General features: G+C 40.2%; 1 protein-coding gene across 50 annotated transcripts in view; it reads right to left on the bottom strand.

The window, feature by feature from the left end:
- Positions 1-232: 232 nt before the first annotated feature.
- Positions 233-26,460, bottom strand: part of VWA5A (von Willebrand factor A domain containing 5A) — a 28,987-nt gene continuing 2,759 nt past the window's right edge. For 13 of the 50 annotated variants that reach the window (XM_082683784.1, XM_082683783.1, XM_082683786.1 and 10 more), the window contains exons 3-19: positions 26,330-26,387; positions 26,008-26,210; positions 25,538-25,760; positions 25,241-25,416; positions 24,862-24,976; positions 20,577-20,746; positions 20,225-20,313; positions 19,875-20,019; positions 19,356-19,435; positions 11,574-11,688; positions 10,726-10,890; positions 10,343-10,443; positions 9,790-10,043; positions 7,981-8,109; positions 5,958-6,088; positions 1,776-1,902; positions 233-1,237 (exon numbers count right to left, since the gene is read on the bottom strand). In XM_082683784.1, coding sequence (XP_082539910.1) covers positions 1,158-1,237; positions 1,776-1,902; positions 5,958-6,088; positions 7,981-8,109; positions 9,790-10,043; positions 10,343-10,443; positions 10,726-10,890; positions 11,574-11,688; positions 19,356-19,435; positions 19,875-20,019; positions 20,225-20,313; positions 20,577-20,746; positions 24,862-24,976; positions 25,241-25,416; positions 25,538-25,760; positions 26,008-26,210; positions 26,330-26,372 — 2,346 coding nt within the window. In that variant the 5' untranslated portion in view covers positions 26,373-26,387 and the 3' untranslated portion in view covers positions 233-1,157. Of the gene's footprint in view, positions 1,238-1,775; positions 1,903-5,957; positions 6,089-7,980; positions 8,110-8,164; positions 8,315-9,789; positions 10,044-10,342; positions 10,444-10,725; positions 10,891-11,573; positions 11,689-19,355; positions 19,436-19,874; positions 20,020-20,224; positions 20,314-20,576; positions 20,747-24,861; positions 24,977-25,240; positions 25,417-25,537; positions 25,761-26,007; positions 26,211-26,329; positions 26,388-26,460 lie in introns of all 50 variants that reach the window. The other 37 variants (XM_082683782.1, XM_082683760.1, XM_082683809.1 and 34 more) reach the window with 5 other exon arrangements.

Raw genomic sequence — 26,460 nt, 5'->3', positions numbered from 1 at the left:
CATGTATCCATTATTACATAACTATTTAAGTGTGTTTTCAGGATTCTAACAGTGGTTTTCTGGCCAGTGTCCTTTACTTGCCTCATGTAGGACAAAAAATCAGCCTACAACAGAAGACGCAGGAACAGGACATGGTATGAATGGTGTAGGAGTCAGCAAAATTGGGAGGGAAAATGAGGGATAATAAAACCCATGCAGATTCTAAATGTACAAAAGATCAGATACAAGAAAATGAAGTGTAGATATAATCATTTTAATATTGATACAATAGTATTTTGGGTGACAGCGCATTTCCACTAGGATAGAGTATATAGGACAAAGGTCAGAAACAATCATGGGGAGTTCCTTTCTTCCTCATGAGCTCAATGAACCAGGCTCAGGTCTCAGGCAAAACTGCCTTTAAATCCACTTTTCCCTTCATTACAGATCAAAGCCTAACATAGAGGCCTCATGGGTTCAGGCCAGGACTAAAGATCTCATTGTCATCTCCTTACAATTCAGGAGAAACATCTGTCTCCCAACAGGTGTGATCCAATCCAGTCCCTTAGGCAGTGAGAGGGAAGGCACTGTATTGGCTAGCAAAATCCAAGCAGAATCAACCAAGAAGGCCATCACCAGTGCCATCTCTCACAGTAGATCTCCAGAGTCTCTCTTGCTCTGTGATCTCGATCTCGAGGCTGTATTGATCCCAATGTTGGTTTTCAACCTCCCCCAGTAGAAAATTGGATAGCTCTCCTGTCTGGTCCTGATAAGTATATAAGATCAAAAGGCACAGATGATTGTAATGAACAGCATTCCCTTATTCTGCAGCCCTAATATCAGGGCTGTACCCTTCAGTGTGGCATCCACCCCACCTGTTTTCATGTGGTCACTCTGGGAAACCCGGGAGGAATGTTACTGCCAATGAATCCTTTAAATCCCTCCAAGAAAGGAAACAGGTTCTAGGACCACTGACACTGGGCTGACAGTACATGCCAGGGAAAGAAGATCACCCTACCCAAAGGGAACCTGGAGAGGAAAGGTGGGGTGGGCATCCCTCGCTTTTATGGCCAGAAACTGATAGGATAGGGGTAAAATACAAAAATACACCACTGCAGGAGAGCATGAAGGAAAGGGCAGTAGCATGAGAGAGGCACTTGTATTTCTGGACAGTCTCCTCAGATGCCAAAGATGGCGGGGTCCACAGATGACTTGATCAAAGCGATAGCAGCTTTCACAAGCTCTTGCATGATGGAGGCTGTTAGGAGGAGAAAACAAGAAGTAGGGCTGAGGAACCACAGCGAGAGTAAACACTCTTCTCCCAGTCTCCCCTATGCCTTTCTGTTTATCTCCCTGACTCCTGCTCCTGTCTTTCTTCCACACCCCTGACTTCGCTCCTCCTACTGCCTAGATTCCCTTTCATCTTCTCAGGTCCCAGAAATACTCAACAGCAGTGATATAATAAACCCCCAAGGACTGAGAGCTCCTGTCCAGTCCTCTACTCAGTATAGTACTGAGACAGTGAGGAGAACAAACGCCACCTCGTGCATGTCCTTCTCCCAATTCACACTCCCCATCCATGTCCCTTTCCACACTCACCTCCCCGCCCCCACAATGTAAGATGGCACCCCCATCCTGCCAAGGAGAGGTCTATCCGGGAGACCAGAAAAGGTCAGGGGAGGGGACTAGGAGAACCTCCCCAGTCACCTTCTAGCAGGCCTGGAGGCTCTGTGCAAGGGAAGGAGACTAGCTCCCTAAGGAAGGAAGGAGATGTGGTTTTAGAACTGCACTCCTACCTGCATGAATGTGAATCCAGTCTCTGGCCTTCTTTTCCAGAAGTTCCCACTCACCCTTCATTTGCATAGCATTGGAATGCAGCCAGACCACTGCCAGGACTGTGGCCCAGCTTAAGGAACTGGCATTCTGTACAACAGACAAAGACAAAGTCTTAAATTTTAAATCCAGTGTAACCATCAGGACGATGCTTAAAACTCCTACGACATCCCCAACAAGGACTACCAAGTTATAAGGAAAGAACCACATGCCCAACTGCTTTATATTTTATGATGTATTTTTATTCAAATCTTTGCTAAACCAAAAAAAAAGAGGAATTATCAATAATGACATGCTTTTTTTTTAATTTTTTTATTTTTTATAAACATATATTTTTATCCCCAAGGGTACAGGTCTGTGAATCGCCAGGTTTACACACTTCACAGCACTCACCAAAGCACATACCCTCCCCAATGTCCATAAGCCCATCCCCCTTCTCCCAACCCCCCTCCCCCCAGCAACCCTCAGTTTGTTTTGTGAGATTAAGAGTCACTTATGGTTTGTCTCCCTCCCAATCCCATCTTGTTTCATTTATTCTTCTCCTACCCACTTAAGCCCCCATGTAGCATCACCACTTCCTCATATCAGGGAGATCATATGATAGTTGTCTTTCTCTGCTTGACTTATTTCACTAAGCATGATACGCTCTAGTTCCATCCATGTTGTCGCAAATGGCAAGATTTCATTTCTTTTGATGGAATACTATGCAGCCATTAAAAGAAATGACATTCTTAAGAGAGAAAACTGGTTCACACAAAAGTGAAATGATTTGCCACAAGTTAGCTTTCTTGCAAATGACACAGCTGGAACTTGAGGCCCAATATGCTGATTCAAGTCATTCTGCTCATGTCACTCAAGAGAGAGTCTCAGCCACAGAATGGAAAACAGTCTCCTGTGAGTTTTTACCCATGGTCCCAGTTTCAGATTTTAGAGTCAACAGATCAAGAGAAATTGTTCTTTTATATCATGACCCTTAAACCTTGGAAACAGCTATCAAGTCCTCTCTGAGGAGTCCTATTTCTTTTCTTTTTTTTTTTTAAGATTTTATTTATTTATTTGACAGACAGAGATCACAAGTAGGCAGAGAGAGAGGAGGAAGCAGGCTCCCTGCTGAGCAGAGAGCCTGATGCGGGGCTCCATCCCAGGACCCTAGGATCATAACCCGAGCCGAAGGCAGTAACTTTAACCCACTGAGCCACCCAGGCGCCCTGAGGAGTCCTGTTCAATCAAAATTCTCAATTCCTGGGGCACCTGGGTGGCTCAGTCAATTAAGCATCTGCCTCTGGCTCTGGTGAAGATCCCAGGGTCCTGGGATCGAGTCTCTCATCAGGCTCCCGGCTCAGCAGGAAGTCTGCGTTTCCCTCTCCCTCTGCCCCACCCCCGCCCCAGCTCAAGCTAGGGTGCGCAAGCACGCACATTCCCTCTGTCTTTAATAAATAAGTAAATAAATAAATATATTTTTTTAAATTCTCAATTCCTTTAATTTTTTCTTAAGAGGACTGCTCATGTCAAAGCAGTAAGAATCCTCATGCTTGCTCTAGTCTAGAAACAAGCATGACAGTGGTTTTTAACATATATCTCCTTAAACAGTCATTTCTGGAGGTGAGTGTACTCATGAATTTCTATGACTACAGCCCAAAATATGCAACAAGCACAGTTCTTCTGACAAGCCTGCTGTCTTCCACTGATCCTGTAATCACACGGCCTGGTCCTTTGAAGTTTGTAGTCACCTCAAATCCCCATGTGTAACGGTTCTTAAGCCATTTTGCTTCTAATCTCTACTTATATAGAGAGGATTTAGAACCAAAAGCAGTATTTTGATTCCCAGTAAGTTGTGTTGTTTGGGTTTTATTTTTTTCCCCCACAAAATATTGTAAGTCTTTCAGTGTTCAAGGCCTTTTGGGATCTTGATTTTCTCAATACTTGATTTCCCAGTTTTGGAAAATCTACAAATGGGAAAGAATGGGATCTGAATCTTCACTGAAAATATAAACCTCCAGAGAATTCAGAGTCCGGTGGCTCTAAAAATCTGTGTGAGGTTTGAATAAATTCACTACTCAGCACAATGAATTTTCAACGAGTTTGTTCTCAGTCCATACACTCATCATTTAAGAAAATTCAACTCCTTACTGAAATTCAGGTACACTGGTGTTCCTGACTCTATAGATTTACTGGCCCAGTTGCCATTAACAAAGAAGGAAATGTTAAAAAATAAATTAATTGAAAAAAAAGAGAAAGAAATATTAGTTTGACCTGTCATTGGTTTCCCAATGAAACCAATTAGAATGTCATGATTCTTCTATCTTCTTCAACTTGATAAATTATCCTTCTAATTATTTGTTCTAGAAAAGTATTTTTCAACAGATATATAATGCTAGACACACATATAATCTAAAATATCCTAGTAGCCACATGTAGAAAAGTAAAAATAAACAGGTACCATTATTTTACTAACATGTTGTTCCTAACCTAATATATTCAAAATATCATTTTAACATGTAATCAATATAAAAATAATGATTGAGAATATTTACATTTACATTCTTTTTTTTTACATTAAGTTTTCACATAAGTGAAATCAGCATGTTTTTCACAATTCATAGCACATTTTAATTCAATTAAGAATTTGGCTCCTCGAAAAGGGAACCCTCCTACACTGTTGGTGGGTGAGCTGTTGCAACACTCTGGAAAATAGCATGGAGGTTCTTTAAAAAGTTGAAAATAGAGCTACCCTATGAGCCAGCAATTGTACTACTGGGTATTTACCCTAAAGATACAAACGTAGTGATCCGAAGGGGCACGTGTACCCGAATGTTTATAGCAGCAACGTCCACAATAGCTGAAATATGAAAGAACTTAGATGTCCATCAACAGATGAATGGATAAAGAAGATGTCGTATTATATATAATGGAATACTATGCAGCCATCAAAAGAAATGAAATCTTGCCATTTGCGACAGTGTGGATGAACTAGAGGGTATTATGCTTAGCAAAGTAAGTCCATCAGAGAAAGATAACTATCATATGATCCCCCTGATAAGAGGAATTGGAGATGCAACGTGGGGGATTTGGGGGGTAGGAAAAAAATAAATGAAGCAAGATGGGATCGAGAGGGAGACAAACCATAAAAGACTCTTAATCTCACAAAACAAACTGAGGGGGCTGGGGGGAGGGGTGTTGGGAGAGGGTGGTGGGGTTATGGACATTGGGGAGGGTATGTGCTATGGTGAGTGCTGTGAAGTGTGCAAACCTGGCAATTCACAGACCTGTACCCCTGGGGCTAATAATATATTATATGTTTATTAAAAAATTAAAAAAATTTTTAAAAATAATTTGGCTCCTCATTTGCATTAGCCATATTTCAAGTGCTCAAGAGTCACAGGACTAGTGGATACTATAGTGGATGAGGCAGTTAAAGGATTTCTGAGGTTTATTTAACCACCTTTCACGTTTAAAAAATTCAGAATGACACCCGTATTTCAGGCTTTTAGCATTCTGTCCATATTCAACAATTTCTCAATTAGAAGATGTGGTCAGTTACCTTGCGACTGTGGAATGTAACCTGTCCTCATCAGCATACTCAAACACATTTGAAATAAACTAGATCATCCCTATTAATCCTCACCTATTCTAACTTCAGTGAAATTTTGCTAATTTGCGGACCAAATCCTTTATTTTGAAGAGAAGCGACATGAGTCTTGAAGACAGTTCTAGTATTGAATCCAGCTCTGCCACTGACTGGCAGGCTAAACTCAGAACCATTGTTATAGTTCTCTATAAACAGCAACGTGAGTAGGATTTACCTTATTATGGTAATGAAAAAGTAAGTGGATGTTAAGTGCTTACCACAGTTCTGGCACAGACTAATGGCTCAAAAAATACTAGATGATTGGCAGGGAATATAAAGTGAAGAGGATGCTTGCCTTCCCTTTGTATCCATCAACTCCCACCAACCAGGTTATTAGTTCCTTGTTCTTTCTGGTCTAACATACCAAGAAAAACCTCCAACCTCTGTTTATTAGAAATTAATTTAGTTTACGTCCTCCTCTATCCTCCTTTCTCAGATGAGCCATGATTCACCCCAAATCTTACTGACCCCAACCCCTCAAAAACATGCGCCCTCCTTTTTCTTCTCTGAATCTTACCTTGACAGGGACTGCAGCCTGTAAGTCTTCCAAACTTTTACCTAGGATCCCAGCCAGATTTTCATCCAGGCACCAGGAACCATCTGCATTCTGGAGGGAGATCAGCTGCACAAGATGATTTTCTCCAAAGACTTTGGGGAAGAAAAAAGAGGATGAGAAATTATGGAGGTACTGAGCCCTTAACATACCTGAGAAAGACAGATCTGACTTCAGAGACAGGCTATAGCAGTGTGAACCAGATCCTACCTGTTATAGTCCTTCCCCTGTGTTTTCTCTGTGACATCGTCAGCCACCTGAGTGACAGACTAACTCTAAGGGAGTGGCACTTAAAAATTTAGCAACAAGGAAATGATAATGCTGCTTAGTTTTATCCAGTCCTATTTAATGGGCCTGAAAACTTGACACATATTTTAAAAATTCCAGACCAATACAGCTGGAATTTTAATTTTAAAAATTTTCAAAAGAAAGCAGATATAAAGAAGGCAATCAGCAATGTATCTCGAAGAGTAGTCTAGTGTCTAATCCTGTCGATTTGACAATTACTTAGAGACCACATAGAAGGTGTTACAAATCTGTGTCTCTATCACATATGATGATGTACTTAGAGCAAGTGAGAAATTAGCAGGCAAGAAAAAACATAACTAGAGAAACAATTCTATTCTAATGGGGGGAAAAAAATCTAAGGGTCTGAATTTCAACAGTCTTCATCTGAATCTCAGTTTGGCTAATGCTCAAAATCCAACAGTATGTAACCAATGGGAATCTCAGCCTTCTCTGGAAATTGGAGCCAATAATGCTCCATGCATAAGGAAGAACTTGAAGTACCTTGAAGGCTCTTTGTCGACTCCCTACAAGAAGCAGTTGCTATAAGTTCACAAAAACCAGAAGCTTAACACTCCTGGATAATTTTTATCTCTACTTTGGTAACAGGATTCCTAGGAGACGACGGTCAAAGCTGGAATATTCTAAGTGAGGAAGGTCTAGGGAACAATCACAAAGAGAGAGGCTACTCTGTGACTAACATTAAGAATTTACTCATGACAGCCCTGTGAGGTGAGTAGTTGTGTAGCTGAGGGAGCTAAGGCTCTGGAGAGCGACTTAGTTTACCTAAAACACCACAGTAATTGAGAAGACAGAGATCTGTCTTCTTGAAGCCCTCTCTCTTTTTTTTTTTTTTTTTTAAGATTTTATTTATTTGAGAGCAAGAAAGAGAGAGTAAGGGACTGCACGAGCAAGAGGGAGGGGCAGAGGGAGAAGCAGGCTCCCTGCTCAGCAGAGAGCCCAATGTGGGACCCGATCCCAGGACACTGGGATCATGACCTGAGCCGAAGGCAGACAGTTAACCAACCGAACCACCCAGGCACCCCGAAGCCCTCTCTTTGACTAGCAACCTAAAGAGAATGAATAAGTAGAGGGTAAGTGGCAAGTAAGATGCTTAAGTGATTAAACAACTGTATACCACAAACTCTGGCTACAAAAACTAAAGACTAGAAAGAAGTTGCCTTTAAGCCAATTTTAGTAGAAAGGGTACTTCTTGGTGATAAAATGTCCTTTGACTCAATCTGTCCTGTACACGAGAAGCCCAGCTGTTCAGAACACAAGGTAATGACCAAGGAACACCCTTTGGTGACAGAACGAAAGTCATTAGCCAGCATCAGGAAGATCTCTTTTCAAACCCAACTTGTAAAAGGCTGACCCATGTGGCAGGTGACCCAGACAGGGCAGCAGCAGAGGTCTGCAGGGGAAGGGTCCCGGCCTGCAGGCCACCTGGATGAGCTGAGATGACAACATGGGTATGTTTAACCAGAGCTTACCCCAGACTCCACTGGCTAGGATGTGGGGTCCTATACTGTAGCCTAACCCAAGGCCGACTCTGGCCAACACAGACAGGACAAATCTCACCCTCTGCCTGACACTTTTCAAACAGATTACCTCCTACCTAAAGAAAGCCAAAGGAAGTAGAACGTGGAAGATAAGCTCTTCAGTACCGCAGCTCCAAAAAGAGAACTGAGGCCCACCTCACCTGTACAGTGAGTTTCCAAGTTGGTACTCTGGGTGGGACAACAAGCCCCTTCCATCTGAAGAGAGGGCTCTTCGAGAAACATGCACATCTTCTTTAGTCTATGATCAAAAGTGTGGGCTTTGTCTAGTCCTACACAGGTGACAGACAAACATGGGTGAGAAAAAGTCCCTGGAAAGATGCTTACCTAGAGCACACAGGTCCTTGTTAATCATGGGCCCACAAGGTTTGCAGCCATCCTGCTGATTTGACATACCCTGCTGATTTGACATACCCTTGTAATGATTAGTCCGTGTGGCCAGAGATACACCTCGAAGGCACACGGACCTTGGAGGAGCTGAAAAACACCAACACAGACATAAAGACTGAGACCCTACTGCTCTCTGCTATGGGCAAAGGGCCCTGAAAATGTAGGACACTTGCCCTCCTATCCGTGTCTTGCCTCAGCCACCATATTTTCTGGGCATTTTTTTTCTCTTCCTCAAACACCTATCTCAATTAACTACCCCTTTCTCCTCCCCCAAAATGTCAGCCCTCTCCGCTGACTCTCTCCTACCGGTGTTACAACATCTTCAAATCTCTCTGATTCTGAAATTTTAAAGAGATGCATTAAATACCAAAAATCCACTCCAACTCTACAGCTTCTATACTTACCACTTTCTATTCCCCTTTTCAGCTCAATGTTTACCAAAAGTGTCTATCCATTCATTTCCCACCTCTCTTTCTCTTGAACATTCTGTCATATGGATTCTTCCCTGATCTAAGCCAATGAAATTGCTCTTGTTCACATTAGCAAGAACTTCTTGAATAGCACACCCAGCCTCCCCTTTCAAGTTTTTACTTTGACTTCTCTGCAGGAGCTGATACTCTGATAACTTCCTTTGTTATATCATCGTTTCCTTTATTTTGAATATGCACTCATTTCTTCGCTTCCTACTTCATTCCTTTTTATTATGGTTTGGGGAACCCTCTGCTACCCGCCCCTAGAGGCTGGGTTTTCTTCAGTGTTTCAGTCTCATCTCCCTTCCATCTCGCTCTGTACCTGCCCCATGAATAATCTCATCTATTCTCCTGATTTTATGACTCAGATGTTAAATGTTGCCAGATGTGTATCTTTATCCCTGAGCTCTCCTCTGAACACCAAACCCATCTATTGGTTTTTCTACTGGACATCTTCCTGTGCATATTCCATAGGGATCTCAAGTTCAAAATGCTCAAAAATAATTCAACATGCTACCTTCTAAACTTGCTCCTGTACTTTTGTTACTCTAGTTTAAATAAATGATACAATTATACACACAGTTTTCTCAACGAAACTCTGGGCTCGCCTTGAAGCCTGCCTCTACAACTCACATCACACTTTTCCCTCCAGCCACAGAATCCTGCCCAGTGCATTTCTCCACCTGCCCTAACCTTCAAGCCCCTCCCATCTATTCTCAAGCATGCTTGGCTTTGACCTGGGACACCCATTCCCTAACACTCCTAGATCACTACCATCAGCCATCTGTATAATCACTAACCATCAAATTATCAATCAGATCAGCTTCAGATTTAGACAGTTTGAGTACTCGATGTTTATGTGCACTTTCTGTTTCAATTGTCCTTGTTTTTTTTTTCCCTGCTCTGGGATTATTTAAAATATCCTTGCCTATGGAATATTTTCTAGTTTCCCAGAAAGGCACCGCACCAGCAAGAAATCCTAGACTGGAGGGACAGGGGAAAAATTCAACATCCCAGGCTTTCACTTCAAATGATGTGCTTAGATACCCAGGGCCCCTTAATTGACATATGTTCCAAGGAGGTAAAACTCACCACCTGAACAGAGTTTTGGCATCACTGAAGCTGCACCCAAAAGAACTGGCCTTGGAATGTCCCTACAAGCCAGAGGCCCCTGAACTGGCTTGTTGGAATTCTTACTGACGGCAACGAACGCTGTCTGGGAGCTAATGACTCCACAATCAATGCTGATTTTCAGCACATCTTTTTTATCATTAGCTGGGGTATCCCTGAAGCCCATGTCCTTGGCGTGGAGAAAGGACTTGGCAGCAAGGCGATGAATGGTGAAGCTGAAAGAGAAACACTCCCATGATTTGGGGAAGCGCACTCATATGCCAGTTACTCAGAAGTTAGCATTGATAGAGAGAGGAAAAAGGCAGATAAAGGGAGAAATAAGACTTGAATGGGTTAGAAAGGTGAAGTGATTATGATTGTAGGGACACAACTGAGCCCCCCAAATTAAAAGAAAGAAACCAACCTTCTCAATGATGGCAGAGATAAAAAAAAGAAAGGAAGAAGAAAGGAGGGAGGGGGAGGAAAGAAGAGAGGGAGAGAGAAAGAAAGTAGCAAAGCAAAACTGAATTCTCACTTGTCATCAGGCTTGGGCTGTAGAGAAAATGTCACCCTATTGTCGAAACTCTTGCCCTGGAATGTGTACTTGAGGTAGACTTCTCCTGTTGCCTCTGCTGGCTACAAAGTAGAGACAAGTAGACATGATGGAAGGGAGAGGACATCAAGAGAAGGTCACAACTGAGGCCACTCCCCAACGCAATGCATTAAAACATCTGACTAGGAACCAGGCAGCTCAGAGAATCAGAAACCTGAAATTATGAAGCAGGGGAGTAGGCTGGCTCCACCTGGCAAGTACTGTGATCTCTTGATGAGATTCACCAGTTTTAAGAAAATTGTCCAGAGCAGAGTTTAGGGAAGTAGCTACTCTGATGAGAAGAACACACAAGAATAGGAACTCACAGGCATGGTCCCGCTCAAAAGGGCATAGACGATTAACCTCTGGCCCTTATAGAGGACAGTCTGTTCTGGCGAAAGCATTTTAGCAGACAATTTAGCAGGCAATTCCCAGGTCACAGAAACATCCTCTACTGCAGGCTGTAGAGCATATTTCAGGGCCCTAAGAGCCTAGTGGAGGAAAGAGAACAGAATAAGCACAAAAGAACATTAGCAATAATAACCACTGTTAGCTGAATATTTATCATGCACCAGATTCTAGGCAACACAGTATATGCTATGTCTATTCCTTAATACTCTACTAGGACGTGGTAATGAAGGATAAGGCAAAGGATACCACCACCCGAGAAAGAGGAACTTACATATATAAGCAGAGCTAGAAGATGCCTTCCTTTGTGTATACGAATCGAATGGAGTATCAGTGTACCACCTCTACCCATCTACCAGACATACAACAATTGCTCCTTCTCGTTTTCTTTGTCTCATGTGCATGGAGGATAGGATATGGCCAACCAAAAGGGTTCCTCAAGCACACATCTAGAATCTCAATCATAATGGTCAAAATTCTGTTTCTCTATTTCCGGTCTTAAACACAAAGCTCTAACCTCTTCCAGCATCTTGTCTCTGAGCTTCCAACCAGTCAGCCCAGATGCCATTCCTCCAGAAACTACAGTGGGCCCTTTTTTAACAAAGCCCAAATTAGCCCCACTATGTATTATAGCCCAAGGCACTATGGATATAAAAATATGATTCTTGGTGACAAACTGTTGCTTCTGCCCTTATGACAATGTCTCCTGGCCCCTGCTCCACACTCCCTCTGAATCACCCGCTATGACGCAAGGCCTGTCCCTCACCTTGGACTGCATCCTGTCCTTGCCTGTGATAAATTCTGAAGTGCCACCTGCCACTCGGGCAATGCCTTTTATTAGGCTGGTAGAGGCTCCTTCTCCAATTCCAAAAGAGAAACATCTGCAATTATACAAGGGTAAGAGCTTAGAGACAGGCACTAAGGAGTAAAATTATAAAATTAATACACAGAGTCAGTTATCCTTAGTTATCTTTATCTTTTAGTTTATCTTTAGTTATCTACCTAAAGAGATAGTCTACTTCTTTGACCAAAAGCATAAGGGCTACAAAATGTTGAGCATATTCTATATTTCAGGAGACCAAAGAGTTCTAACTGGAGAGTTCTCTCCCGGCCATAATCCATGTGCACCAAGCTTTTTAATCACAATTTGACTTCCCAAATAAATACAATGGTCTATAAACAGAATGTGTTGGTAATAGCAATAGAAGCATTTTTAGAAGGCATAACAAGATCTCTCATTGTAAATTAATACACTGGAATTTTTGGGTTATGTATCAGTCTCTTTTGAATTAGGTTAGTATAAGTCATCATCCCCAACTCTAATGACATCAGCATCAGGATTAATATTCTAAATTTGCAGGGCTACGAACTGAACTTCTAATTATGGTAACCTACCTTTGAACGTGCTCCCTAGAGACCACAGCTTGCCATCATCTTGATATTATCACCTTCAAATTTCCCACCCAATCTTGCAACTGAAGTGTATATTCCTTATGGCTCACAAAGGGCATTTATGTGTATGTTAAGTTTCTTATGTATAAAACTAGAGCCAACAATATTTATTGATGGCTAACAATATGCTTAGAACTTACGTGCTTCTTGTGGGTGATAAGAAGAAGAAATATAATAATGACAAAAATTTACATTATCACATATTTTGTGTCAAGCACAGTTCCCAATGCTTTACTTAGGCATACCTTTGAACCCTCAGAGTAAGTAAACTCATAAGGTAAGTACTGCTATTATGCCCATTTTCAAATGAGGAAACTAAGACTTAGGGAGTTTAGCTGATTTATCCAAACAGCCAGCAAGCAGCACAAGGGAACTTAAATATATGATTTTTGACTTGAAGTAGAATGCCATAGGACATTCTGCTCACAGCAATGCCAAAGCCGTTTCAGCCAGTAGAGAACTGGAAAAGCTGTATACAATATTCTTAATAATCTTTTTGAACATCAAATGGTTACCAAGACAACAGGAATCTATGGGCCATGACATGGAATAGGAGGGAGGTAAGAGAGATGAGCCTGGCATCTGGTATCCCGTTATCCCTTAAAGCTAGTGCCAAGTACAAAATGGATGGCTCAAGGCCTGAAAAGCCAAGCGGTTTCAGACTTGTACTTTCCAAAGAGAAGGTGCCCTCATAGACACCCCAGGTGTTTTAATAATAAACCCTGTAGAACTAAGCCCAGAGGCAGAGATAAATCTGAAATGAACCAGCCATCAAATGACTGAAGCTTCCTTGACTCTAACTGGACCCAGATTATCTGCTCCTAGTCTAGCAACCCATCAGAAGCAAAGAATACATCCTTGCAGAGGGAAGATAACATCACCTAGAGGCTCAAAGAACTTCTAGAACTTTTCACATAAAATATATGACAACTAATGAAAGAATAGAAAAATCCCAAAATATTGGGAAATTATACACGGTACCGCTGAACAACATAGGCTTTAGAAAATCATAATGGTTAATTAGAAAAATCTTCTTAAATGGATGTCAATGGAAAGTGACAGATCCAGGTTGAAGATTCAGATGTAGATATCCTTAAATCTAGGGATCTAAATTCATATATTAGAAAAGAAAAAGCAGGGCTCTCTGCTCAGCGGGGAGCCTGCTTCCCCCCTCTCTCTGTCAGCCTCTCTGCCTATTTGTGATCTCTGTCAAATAAATAAAATCTTTAAAAAAGAAAAGAAAAGAACAGAAAAAGCAGTCTCGAAATCAACTACCTAAGCATCCATCTCCAGGTGTTAGAAAGAGAACAGCCAATAATCCCAAAGAATTGAAAGGGAAATGAATATATATGGGTGCAAATTTAAAGGGAAATAATAAATATGGGGGCAAGCATTATGATATAAAAAGTTACCATATAATAGATAGGATTCAAAAACCTAAAAGTGCTGATGCTCTGGAAGGATTATTAAAATTGACAAGGATTTAGGACAAGGAAAAAAACAGAGGACACAAATAAACAACATTAGGAATGAAAAGGTAATATATCACAGATTCTACAAAATGTAACAACAGCATAAGGCAACACAGCAAAGAGAATTTTATGCAAAGAAATTTGAAAATCTGAAATTTTAGATAAAATCTGAAAATTTAGATAAAATATACAAAGGCCCAAAAAAGACATAAAGAAGTCTGAGCAGTTCATTTCTATGAAAGAGATTTAAAAACTTTCCCACAAAAAAACCTCCCATCAACTTCTTTACTAAAAGGTAAACTAGAACATTTAATAAAGAAAATCTTTAAGATAACAGAAAAATACACAACTCTTTTCAACTCATTTTATTATGCTTTTATATATAACACTGATTTCAAAACCTGACAAGAATGTTATAAGAAAAGAAAGGTTAAAGTCGATATTTCTCACAGAAATAGATTTAAAAATCCTAAGCAGGTATTTGCCAACTGAATCCAAAAATACATAGAAAAGGTTAACAGATCACAACAAATTTGGGTTTATTTCAGAAAGGCAAGGTTAGTCTAATACTTGTCATTATAATTCACCCATTAAAAGAAAAAAAGAATAAAATCATACACTTATCTCAATAGATACATAAAATGCATTTGATGTAATTCTAGAGTCACTCATTTTTGTTAAAAAAAAAAAAAAGGAGCAAAGAACTCTCAAAACAGAAGTGAAATTTCCTTAACCTGACAACCCTGAAAACAGAAGTAAGATTTCCTTAATCTGATAAAAAATATCTATAAAAAATAAAAACAAAAACCTGATAGCCCACAATCACACCTATTTTTTTAAAGATTTTATTTATTTTGAGAGAGAGAGAAAAAGTGAGAAAGAGAGCACAAGCAGGGGGAGCAGCAGGCAGAGGGAGGGGGTAATCAGGCTCCTCACTGAGCAGGCAGCCTGATGCAGGGCTTGATCCCAGGACCCTGGGATCATGACCCGAGCCTAAGGCAGCCACTTAGCCAACCAAATGAGCCACCCAGGTGCCCCAAAATCAGTTACTTATGCAGTGTCGAACATGTTTCCTCTGAAGGCCTAAATAAGATAAGAATGCCAGCTATGACCACATCTATTCAGGTTGGTGCTAAAACTCTTTTCTGGGGCAACTGAGAAGGGAAGAAAAATAAAGGTTTAAGGACTGGAAAGGAAAAAAATAACGCTGATGTTATTTGCAAACATGATTATTCATAGAAAATCTACAAGTATCTACAAATATACTATTAGAACTAATATTTAAATAAGACAAAGTCACTGAATAAAAAAGTCAATGTAAATTTTAAAAACGATTAGAATCAATTTCTACATAGAAATAAATGCCCATCAAATAAAATGTTTCAAAAATACTATTTAAAATAGGAGAAAAATCACACAGAGGAAAAATCAAATTTAAAAAAAGCATGAAAACATCTACACAGAGAATTAGAAAACATAGAGAGATTTGGTGTGTATTGTTGGATTAAGAAAATGAATATATTTACTAATTTTATGGGAAACCAGATTTTTCATCATGAAGGAAAGAAAACACAAATATGGAATAGAAAAAGAAAGAAATTTTATGTCATTACCTTGGAAGTAGGGGCATCAGTTAAAAAAAAATTAACATTTGCTGCTTTAGTCTGCCAAAAATGCCTATAATCAGTAAGAGCTCAGTAATGAAGAGTTACACCTAATACTCAAATATTGACTTCTGTTTTTCATTTTCACTAAAATGAGCTTCTGGTATAAATAGCTGGCTACAGAAATGGGAAAGTACAGGTGAATCTGAAATTCTTTTTTAAGAATGAAAGGAAATCTTCAAAAACCAAAGATACACATGAAAAAAGACATAGAAAAAAGTGAAATGCAGCTTCCACAAGCCAAATCTGGAATTTTGAGAATCTAAATGAAAAATGAAAGTAACAAATCTTAAAAAATTGAAAAATAGTGGAAGAATCCAAAAGTATATATTGATACAACAAAGGGAAGGGAGAAAGGGAGGGGAAAGAGAAACTTCTTTATGACAGGATGCCAACTAATCTGGAAAAGTTGACAGAATTTAAAAATCACTGTTTGTAACCACTGACAGAACATCTGGACAATAATCATCAATGAATGCTGAATCTACTAATATTTGTTAAGAATAGAATGTTGACAAAATAGCAAAGTTACCTGTCAGATACCATGTCTAACATGGTCAAACTTATCACCAGACCCAACATTACTTTTGGAATAGTTCTTTAAAAAAAAAAAAAAAAAAGAAATATTTAATATTACCCTAAACATGAATTTAAATAGTCAAACAAACATAAATTGAGATTCTACAAAAATAAGTAACTAATACTCTTAAAATACCAGTGTCATGAAAGATAATGAAAAGTTGAGGATCTCTCCTAGAGTAAAGAAGATTTTAAAAAATAACAATGAAAATACTTGGTCTTGGATTTCCTCTTGGAACAAAAGCAAAGACAAAAATCTGACTCTTAATCTCACAAAACAAACTGAGGGTTGCTGGGGGGAGGGGGTTTGGGAGAAGGGGGTGGGATTATGGACATTGGGGAGGGTATGTGCTTTGGTGAGTGCTGTGAAGTGTGTAAACCTGGTGATTCACAGACCTGTACCCCTGGGGATAAAAATATATGTTTATAAAAAATAAAAAGTTAAAAAAAAAATCTATAAAGGACATTATTAGAAAATTTCTTGGAGCACCTAGGTGGCTCAGTCCATTAAACATCCAGCTCTTGGGCACCTGGGTGGCTCCGTTGGCTAGGCGACTGCCTGCAGCTCAGGTCATGATCCCAGAGTCCTGGGATCAAGTCCCGCATCGGGCTCCCAGCTCGAGGAGGAGACTGCTTCTCCCTCTGACCTTCTCCTCTCTCATGCTCTCTCTCACTCACTCTCTCTCTCAAATGAATGAATAAAAATCTTTAAAAAAAAAAAATATCCAGCTCTTGATTTTGGCTCAGGTCATGATCTCAGGGTCTTGAGACTGAGCCCAGGTCAGACTCCGTGCTCAACAGGGAGTCTGGTTTTCTCCTTCTCCCTTGCCTTCTGCCCCTCCCCCTACTCATATACTCTCTCGCTCCCTCTCTCTCTAAAGAAAAGAAGTAAATCTTTTTGAAAAATTTTTTACAAAAAATAAAACTTGGCAAATATGGCCTATATTTAGATAACAGTATCATCTCAACATTAAATACCCTCCATTTAGTAGTTTTATTGTGGTTATTTATCAGGATGCTCTTATTCTTTGAAGGTGAGTGCATTATTATTTGCATATGAAGAATTACAGTATCAGTGACTTGCTCTCAAGTATTTCAGAGAAATAAAAAGGTGAAGCAAATGGGGGAAAATGTTGACATCTGGTGGAAGAGTATATTGTTCTATTCTTGCAACTTCTCTATAGTTTAATTTTTTTTTAATTTATTTATTTGACAGAGATCACAAGTGGGCAGAGAGGCAAGCAGAGACAGGGGGAAGCAGGGTCCCCGCTGAGCAGAGAGCCTGATGTGGGGCTTGATCCCAGAACCCTGGGATCATGACCTGAGCTGAAGGCAGAGGCTTTAACCCACTGAGCCACCCAGGTGCCCCCATAGTTTAAATTTCTTAAATAAAATATTGGAAGCACATATATAGAAGAATCAAGATAGACCTAAATAAATAGATGGACATACCATGTATATAGATTAGAATACTCAATTTGGTAAATACTAAATTCTCCCAAAACTGACCTATAAAATCAATGCAATTCTCTTTTTTGAAATAATATCTATGCTCAACGTGGGGCTCAAACTCACAACCTCAAGATCCAGAGCCACATGTTCTACTGACTGAGACAGCCATGCACCCCTAAAGTCAATACAGTTCTAATTAACATCTCAACAGTCTACTTTTTAGGTAAAAATTGACAAGCTAATTCTAAAATACAAATATCAAGAGTCATGAATAGCTGAGACAATCTTGAGGAAAAAAAAACAAAGTTGAGTACTTACTCTACTGGGAATCAAAATTTATCAAAAAGCTACAAAAATTTATCTGGTATTGTTCTAGCACGCATCTAGATAAATAGACTCACAGAATGGAACAAAGGATCCAGAAATAATCAATACATGTGTAGATGCTTATTTGTGATGAAATGACACTGTACATTGAGGAGGAAAGGACAAACTTACCAGTAAATGGTACAAGGTCAATTTGATATCCACATAAAGAGATAATGAAAACTGGCCCCTACCTTCCACAATGCATAAAAATAAAATCCAGGCAAATTATAGGTCTAACTATAAGAGGAAAAAATAATAAAACTTCTAGAAAATAATGAACAAAAGTAGCTTCATTACCTTGGGTAGGGAAAGACTTTCTAACAGGACACAGAGAACATTAACTGTAAAGGTAAAGACTAAAAAATTAAATTATACTAAAGTGAACAACAACTATTAATCAATAAATATCATCCTGAGAGTGAAAAGGATAGCTACAGAATAGGAAAAAATATAGTTCCAGAACGTACTAATAAAGTTCTTATGTCTTGACCACCGACAGAGCTAGAGATCAGTAAAAGAAGAAAGTCTAACAGAAAAAAAATAGAAGAGACTTGAAGGTACATCACAAAACAGGACATCCATCCAATGTGAAAAGACACTCAACTTCATTAGTTACCAGGAAAATGCAAATTAAAACCATAAAGAGATACCACTTTACACCTATAAAATTAGGTAAGATTTACAAAAACAAACAATGCCAAATTTTGGATAGGAAGCTGGGCAACTAGAACCCTCATACAATGCTGGTATGAATTAAATTAGTACAATAACTTGGAAAACTATTTGGCATTCCCAATAAATTCTACAACTATGTCAACTCAAAAAAATTTTGTGTGTATATGTACATACATACACATATATATAAAATCAGTATGTGTACATGCATATGTGTGTATGTGCAAAAAATACATATATAAGAATGCTAGGATAGTGATAGAAGAATTATTTTTAGCAGCTAAACCAAAGTCTGTAAGCAGTAGAATCAATAAATAAATTGTGGCAAAATCACCTTATGGAATACTATACACCAATAAATATTAACCACAGCTTCATGCAAATTATGTGTGAATATCAACATACTGCTGAGGGGAAGAAGATACACAGAAACAAAAACATATTGTATAACCCATTTATTTGTATTTAAAAACAAGCAAATTAATTTTTTAAAAAACAAGCAAAAATAATCCATGGTGTTATAAGTTAGAAAAGCGATTTCCTTTGAAGTTAGTAGTGATCACAGTGATACAGTGATTTGTGTATCTTTGTGTATGTTTTAGTTTGATAAAAATATAGTTTAAATAAACTGTCTTGCTATTCAATTTTTGTTTCCATTGTGGTTTAGAAAGACTAAAGAACAATGACTTTGTGGTGTTACTGATGTTATTTAGAAAATTACTTTTATCTTTAAGTAGAGAGGGGGAAATGATATAGAAAAAACTTGTCAGCTGGTAAAACTAAAACTCTTGAATTAGTCTATCTTCTAAAAGCAATGTCAACACTGGTATCACATAGGTTAGACTAAGCTGGGTCAGTCACCCAGAAACCACATTCTCTTCCTACCTGTGCCTCAGCCTGTTCCTCTTGACTTCATTAATTATATTAAACGTGTCAGCAACTTCTCCATCTGTGAAGACAAAAAGCTGTCGAAAGAAAGAAGACATTCATGAAATCTCTGTGAAGATCATTTTTAAGATACCAGAATTCGCCCTTGGAAAAAATTGACCACTGTGTTGCAGAGACTGATGCCTCCTCAGACTGGCACAAGGTCCCTAATTTTCCATGGTCCCTTGCACCACATCCTCACAAGGTTTGCTGGGCACGTGGGATTTTCCTCACCTCCCCCTTCTCGTCTCATCTAAGGCTTCTGTGGCACTCTACAAAAGGACTTCCATCACCCACAGCCCACAGCATGGAGCCAAGGAAGAGGAATTCTATTACATGCCTCTTGTCTTCTTCTCTTTACTGTATGACAGAAGACTCTGAATTATATATCGTATTTTACCAATGCTACAACGAAGTTCAGGGGTATGGATTTTTGAACAGAGATTTTTCATTCCCTTTGTCTCTTCCAGTTCCTACCTGAAGGGGGTGGCCCTCAACGGGAGGTTGCCTGTAAATGATTTGGAGTGGTGTCAAGATTTCCGTGCCCCCCAGGTTAGCCTGCATAAGTTTAACTCTCCTCAGTGCCTCCTCCATGGTCTGCTGAGTGTATTTAACACTATTCCTGAAAAAAAAACAAACATGCCCAGTGACATCATGCTCTTCAGTATCATGCAGCATTGAGTCCCGGAACTGAGATGTCCCCACCATAAACACCCTCACCTGAAATAGCCAAAGCCAAAGCCATCTGTGCAGCAACCCCCTTCAACAATCTAGTCCTTCCTCTAAAGTATATTTCTGGACCCTCAATGGGCTTTCTAGAAACTTACGGAAAGAATGCCTCATAGGAACTTCCGAATCCATAGATATTGAAGTAACAGCCCATAGGCAAACTCTTCAGAAGCAAAATCAGCGTTTCCTGAAGGAAGAGAGTACAGGGAGACAGCTCGAGAGAATCTTCTCAGACACATGGATGCTGCCAGTCGAACTCTTGATGGGGTAGACCTTCACCCGCTTCATGAGTCCAGGCCCCTATATTCCAAGGCTAGCCTCAGAGTGGTCATGTTAGAAAGAGCCCAGATGGGGAACACACCCAAAGTTCCAGATGGACCCTAAATTTAACCCGAGTTAAATAATCCCTAATTGTGCATATTACCAGAAAGAGAAAGGAACTAGTTTTACCTTGGCTGCCTCTATGCGTAGCTGAGAGTTAACCTGTTTACTTATGGGGGACTGCATACTTCCTGAGCGGTCCATGAGGAAGATGAATTCTCCAGAGACAACTGGTGACTGAGTTTCTGGGATATTTGGGTAGAAACACACCATCGCAGACGGATCTTTCATGAAACCATCTACAAAGACATTGTAGCATAAAAAGGAATTCAAGAATAGTAAAGACCTCAAGAATCGATTGTAGTGTGTTATTTATATAGGGAGCTGAGAAAACCCAAACCTAAAACACCATTTGATCTTCATTCTGTGTCTCCTGAAAAGGGGTCTGAGGGGAGTTATAAACACAAAAGATACAGAAGCAGAAAAGACATGAAAGAGAAAAAAGAAGGTAGAAGATACCAAGCCTAAGCAATAAATATAGATTTGGATGCTAGTTTCCTAGCAGCTAGGTAGATAAGTGAAATCATGAAGTTAAAATGTTCCAGCATTTGCCAGAAGAATTGAGCCGATTTATTTGCAGAGACACCTTCCTTTCAAATCAAATCAATGGGAAATTTATCACGTGGGTCCTTGTTTAAGTCTTTAATTACACTTTTGAAAACATGATGCTCATAAGCAGTTCTTATATTGACAGTTTGCAAGAGCTGAGAGTATAGCGTCATACACACCAAGGAAGGTCTGTCTGCTTTGGGTATGAGAAACATCTCCAGAACTAATAGCATCACCCAAACAATGCTATGGAGGAAACCTATGGGAGTCTGGCCTTTGTTACCAAGTTGTCAAAGCTCTGATTTTATTTTGAGGAACAAGTGAAAACTGATGCAGGAACTGAAATGTTAGTACTGAGATAGAAATGAAAAATGAGAAGAGCTGAGTTATATCCACTTGTTTTACAGTTCAGAAATATATAAGTTGACAAAGAATGGAATTCCAATATCCTATCATTATAAAGTGATTCCGGGATGATGCATTTAAATTCTCAGTAGCCTTGGGATTCAGTACACCTACAGGACATGGCTCAGTTTCATCTCTTAACCCTGGGATACCCCAATGACCAAAGTACCTTCCAAATAAAATGGGAGCAGCTCAACAAACACGTGCTTAAACGCTGGTTCAAGGATAGCTTCTAAAAAATCCGGATCTCTAGATGCATAGTGGAAGAGAAGCTTTTTTTAATAGGTAAGGCAAATGTCTTTCCATTTTAAGAGACTGCTGAATTGTAGTGGGATTGGCGCTAGACTGGTAAATCAGAAAGGTTGCCAGGACAATGAAATATATACCTCATGTGTTTAAAACAGTACCAGATACACAGTATGGACCATCTAGGTATTTCTACTATAATTCCTTTTGGCACAGCTCAAGTTATTTCCACCTACATGAGTTTCCACTTCCTCATTTTTAAATAAGATATTTCCAGCCCTATCTCCTCAACTTGCTAGCCTCAGTTTCTCCATCTGAAGAATCCAAGCACTAACATCTGATTCAAGATTATTTTAAGGGTTAAGTGGTATCATACATTTAAGGAATTCAACCTAGGGTTTAACTCTGGTTAAACTCTTAATAATAATTTTAGAAAGTTTATTTTTTAATTTTCAGCATAACAGTATTCATTGTTTTTGCACCACACCCAGTGCTCCATGCAATCCGTGCCCTCTATAATACCCACCACCTGGTACCCTGACCTCCCACCTCCCGCCGCTTCAAACCCCTCAGATTGTTTTTCAGAGTCCATAGTCTCTCATGGTTCACTCCCCTTCCAATTTCCCCCAACTCCCTCTCCTCTCTAACTCCCCTTGTCCTCCATGCTATTTGTTATGCTCCACAAATAAGTGAAACTATATGATAATTGACTCTCTCTGCTTGACTTATTTCACTCAGAATCATCTCTTCCAGTCCTGTCCATGTTGCTACAAAAGTTGGGTATTCGTCCTTTCTGATGGAGGCATGATACTCCATAGTGTATATGGACCACATCTTCCTTATCCATTCGTCCGTTGAGGGGCATCTTGGTTCTTTCCACAGTGTGGCGACCATGGCCACTGCTGCTATAAACATTGGGGTACAGATGGCCCTTCTTTTCACGACATCTGTATCTTCGGGGCAAATACCCAGTAGTGCAATTGCAGGGTCATAGAGAAGCTCTATTTTTAATTTCTTAAGGAATCTCCACACTGTTCTCCAAAGTGGCTGCACCAACTTGCATTCCCACCAACAGTGGAAGAGGGCTCCCCTTTCTCCACATCCTCTCCAACACTTGTTGTTTCCTGTCTTGCTAATTTTGGCCATTCTAACTGGTGCAAGGTGATATCACATTTTTTATTAAATTATACATATAGTTTTTTAAAAAATCATGTTAATATGATTAAGTACATTTTAAGTTTAAAAAATACAAATTTTGTATTTTCTTTTTTTTTTTAAGGTTTTATTCATTTATTTGTCAGAGACAGAGAGAGAGCGAGCGAGCGCACAGGCAGACAGAGTGGAAGAGGGAGAAGCAGGCTCCCTGCGGAGCAAGGAGCCCGATGTGGGACTCGATCCCAGGACACTGGGATAATGACCTGAGCTGAAGGCAGCTGCTTAACCAAATGAGCCACCCAGGCGTCCCCAAATTTTGTATTTTCATCATGTAGTGGTATGCTTCATTTGGCAGACTCTCAATGGTTTTAGTGAGCCAAACTGCCAGTTGTCATTTGTTTCTTTATATGGATGGAAACAGCAAGTTATCTTGACCAGATAGATGATCTAGAAGGCCAGACTTGAATGGCCCTGCTAGGAGGGATTCACAAGATCATAAAAGCTGCTCCTAATGTCTCCCTCTGGCCTGCAAAGCCCACCATAGGAAAAGATGGGGAATTCCACATCGGGGCCAAGGGAACTGCTTGGAAGGAAAGGAACTAAGATCTCAATTCGTATCTTTTAAGATTCAGCAATATTCAACTTTCTGTGGTATAATAAAATAATCCTGACTGAAGACCAGACTCCCAGTACTGTGGGAATATTTCCTGGACACCCAAGGGGAACCCACCAAAGGGAAAGGACAGAACCAGTACAAAAGGAATCAACTAACGTACAGACAGAGTGTGGAGCCTCATGGAAGAGGAGCTAGAGCAGAACTGGTTGAAGCTGGGAGCCCCTCTAAGGGCTTTAGCATGGATAGTTTGCCTGGAGGAAAAGTGGTTGAACCAGTGAGGACAAACTAAGGAGCTCTTCCTGTAGTACAGGAAACTGTCTTCACAGTGGTTGTAGTTACAGAAGAAAGAACCTAACCCAAGCTATAGCACTTTGACTATGACTGTTCCCAAACATCCTTCCATTCAACCAAGGTGGAAAATGCTTCAGAAGTGGCAGTATCTCTCTAGTCAGGCTTCATGGTCCCTGCAATCCAGGAGCATGGCTTCCCAGGAAGGCCCCAAGAGAGCAATAGACTGACATGGGTGGTACCAGTTATAATCATAAGGAAAGTACACATATAGACAGGAGAATTTAGAAAACACAAGAAATTAAGAAACTAAATTTGTTAACATACTAAAACTTAGTCTTAGGAATTAAGATAGCAGGGCAAGATGAAAACTCTCTGGAAACGGATGATGGGGTATTTGGAAATCTTCGATAGTTTGAAAAGGGAAAATGTCACAATCATTATTTTTATTTTGTTTTTTTTCCTACAAATGAATACTTACTTTTTTACTGAAGTATAATTAACATAGTGTCATGTTAATTTCTGGTATACAACATAATGATTTAACAATTCTATACATTACTCAGCACTTACTACAGTAAGTATAGTCCCCATCCACCACCGAACAACATTATTACAATCTTACTGATTCTATTCCCTGTGCTCTCCTCTTCATCTCTGTGACTTACTTATTTTGCAACTGGAAGTATATACCTCTTTGTAAAATAGGTAATAGATAATGGGATAGGATAAAATAGAAATCGATAAAAGGGATTAAGAGATACAAACTTCCAGTTGTTTTTATTTTATTTTAATTTGCACTTGTAGAGACTGATCATTGTCATTTATGTTCGTAAACTAGTTGTGTTTCCTCTTGTGAATTATGTGTCCATGCCCTTGATCTAGTTATCTACTGATCATCTTAATCTGCCTAGGAGACACAACCACGTAGATGGACACTCTTTGTATCTGACCATTTTTGCACACTATAATGTAAGCTATTTGAATGTTTTACCCACTACTGGATAGGAGGAAAGAAAAGTGAGGGTAATTTGAGGCTAATTCTAAATCAGGAGTTCCCCTTTAGGTCGCCATACAAAGGAAGGAAGAGAATACCTGAGTTGTCTCTAGGTTGCCCCATCTCCACAGCTACAGTGGGGGTATGCACCTCACTGTAGTAAATCAGGAGTTCCACATCTCGATCGAATTTGTGTCCATCAGCCAAGGAAACCTGAGTTGAGAACAAGGAAAAGATCCATGTTAGAACTATCACTGCTTGCTGTGTGCGGCTGAGGTCAGGGCTGAGAACTACTTCCTCCACGAGGGAGTGTGGGGAGACAAAAATGGGGAGAAGGCACTGGAGAAGAAATGGGGATTAAAAAGGGAAAAAGTGGGATTCCCTCTAGTTAATAAGGAAAGTAAGGACCATTCTGGAACAAGATCAGAACCCAAAGAATAGGGGTGCTGGCAATAACAGTGCTTTCTTATGAATTACCTGGGCAGAAGTCTTATCTTCTCCAAGGTACTTGGTAGGACTGAAGGCGCAGTTGGACTGGACCCTCTCAATGCCATGCTGGGAACTGATGGTGGCAACCATGCTGAGGGTATATGGCAAGTCCTCCAAAGGAACTACAGGAGTCTTCATATCAAGACAACTGTCCTCAAATGATCCTACAAAAAGTGACTTTAGTTCTGTTTCCCCTTCCTACACTTCTTAGCACCCCTACAACCTTGAGGGGACTTCCCAAATTATACCACCCACTGCCAGGATTTGAAAAGAAAGGAGACTCACCAGAGCCACGATATCGAGGATTCAAGACAGCTGGGAGCACGTAGCGCAGGGCTCCATCTGCTTCCAGGGGGAGCTCCTGCACATACTTCAGGGTGAGCGCTACATTCGACCCTGGGTTCAGGTTCCCCACACTGCAACAGAAGACGTCCTTGGAGTACTTGTCCTCCTCCAGTAGGAAAGCTTGGCGGCGGTTGCTGATGGCACTCTCATAGATGCTGTGGGCCTAAGAACAGAGAAATAGAGGTGATGGAGAAGGCCTGTGAAGCTCACAGGTGTACTTTATATGCCTCTGATTGATTCCCACCCCCCCCCCCCAGGTGATTTTAGGAAAACAGAAGCCGGGGGGGGGGGGGGGGGGGTAGAAGAAAGCATTCCATATCAGCACTTTTTTGAAGGCGCATTCATAGAGATTCTAAGAGTATGCATTAAGGAAATAAGAAGGGAGGGGATAATCTACTTATCCCTAGTACCTTTGCCTTCTCCTTTAATTCTGCTTTAATTTTCTCCCCATCCATCTCGGCCTCAAAGCTGTAGACAGCTGAGTCATCATCCATGGGGAACACAAAGAAGGTCTCCAAAGGAACTTCCTCCTCATTCTTATAGTTCAAGGTAGCAGACACACCAGCCACAAACTCACGAATGGACAAGGTCACAGAGATGCTCTTCAGGGGTACTGGAGATAGACCAGAGTTCAAGAGATGAACAAACTTTAGTAGAAGGCCTCCTGTCTGCCAGGCATGGAGCCAGATGCCAAAGATATAGTGGCAAGTAAGGGTCATGAATCAGGCTTACCTGGTTCCTCTCTGCGGGTTAGTAGGCCACCCTGGAGCACCATGGTGATACCGGACTACTGTGAAAAAGATACATCATGAATACAGTAATATGTTGGGGGATATCTATTCAAATGCCACACTTTATGTGCT

The sequence above is a fragment of the Mustela nivalis genome (genome assembly GCF_964662115.1).
Source record: "Mustela nivalis genome assembly, chromosome: 9".
Classification (NCBI taxonomy): domain Eukaryota; kingdom Metazoa; phylum Chordata; class Mammalia; order Carnivora; family Mustelidae; genus Mustela; species Mustela nivalis.
This window is presented reverse-complemented; position numbering and strand designations above follow the sequence as displayed.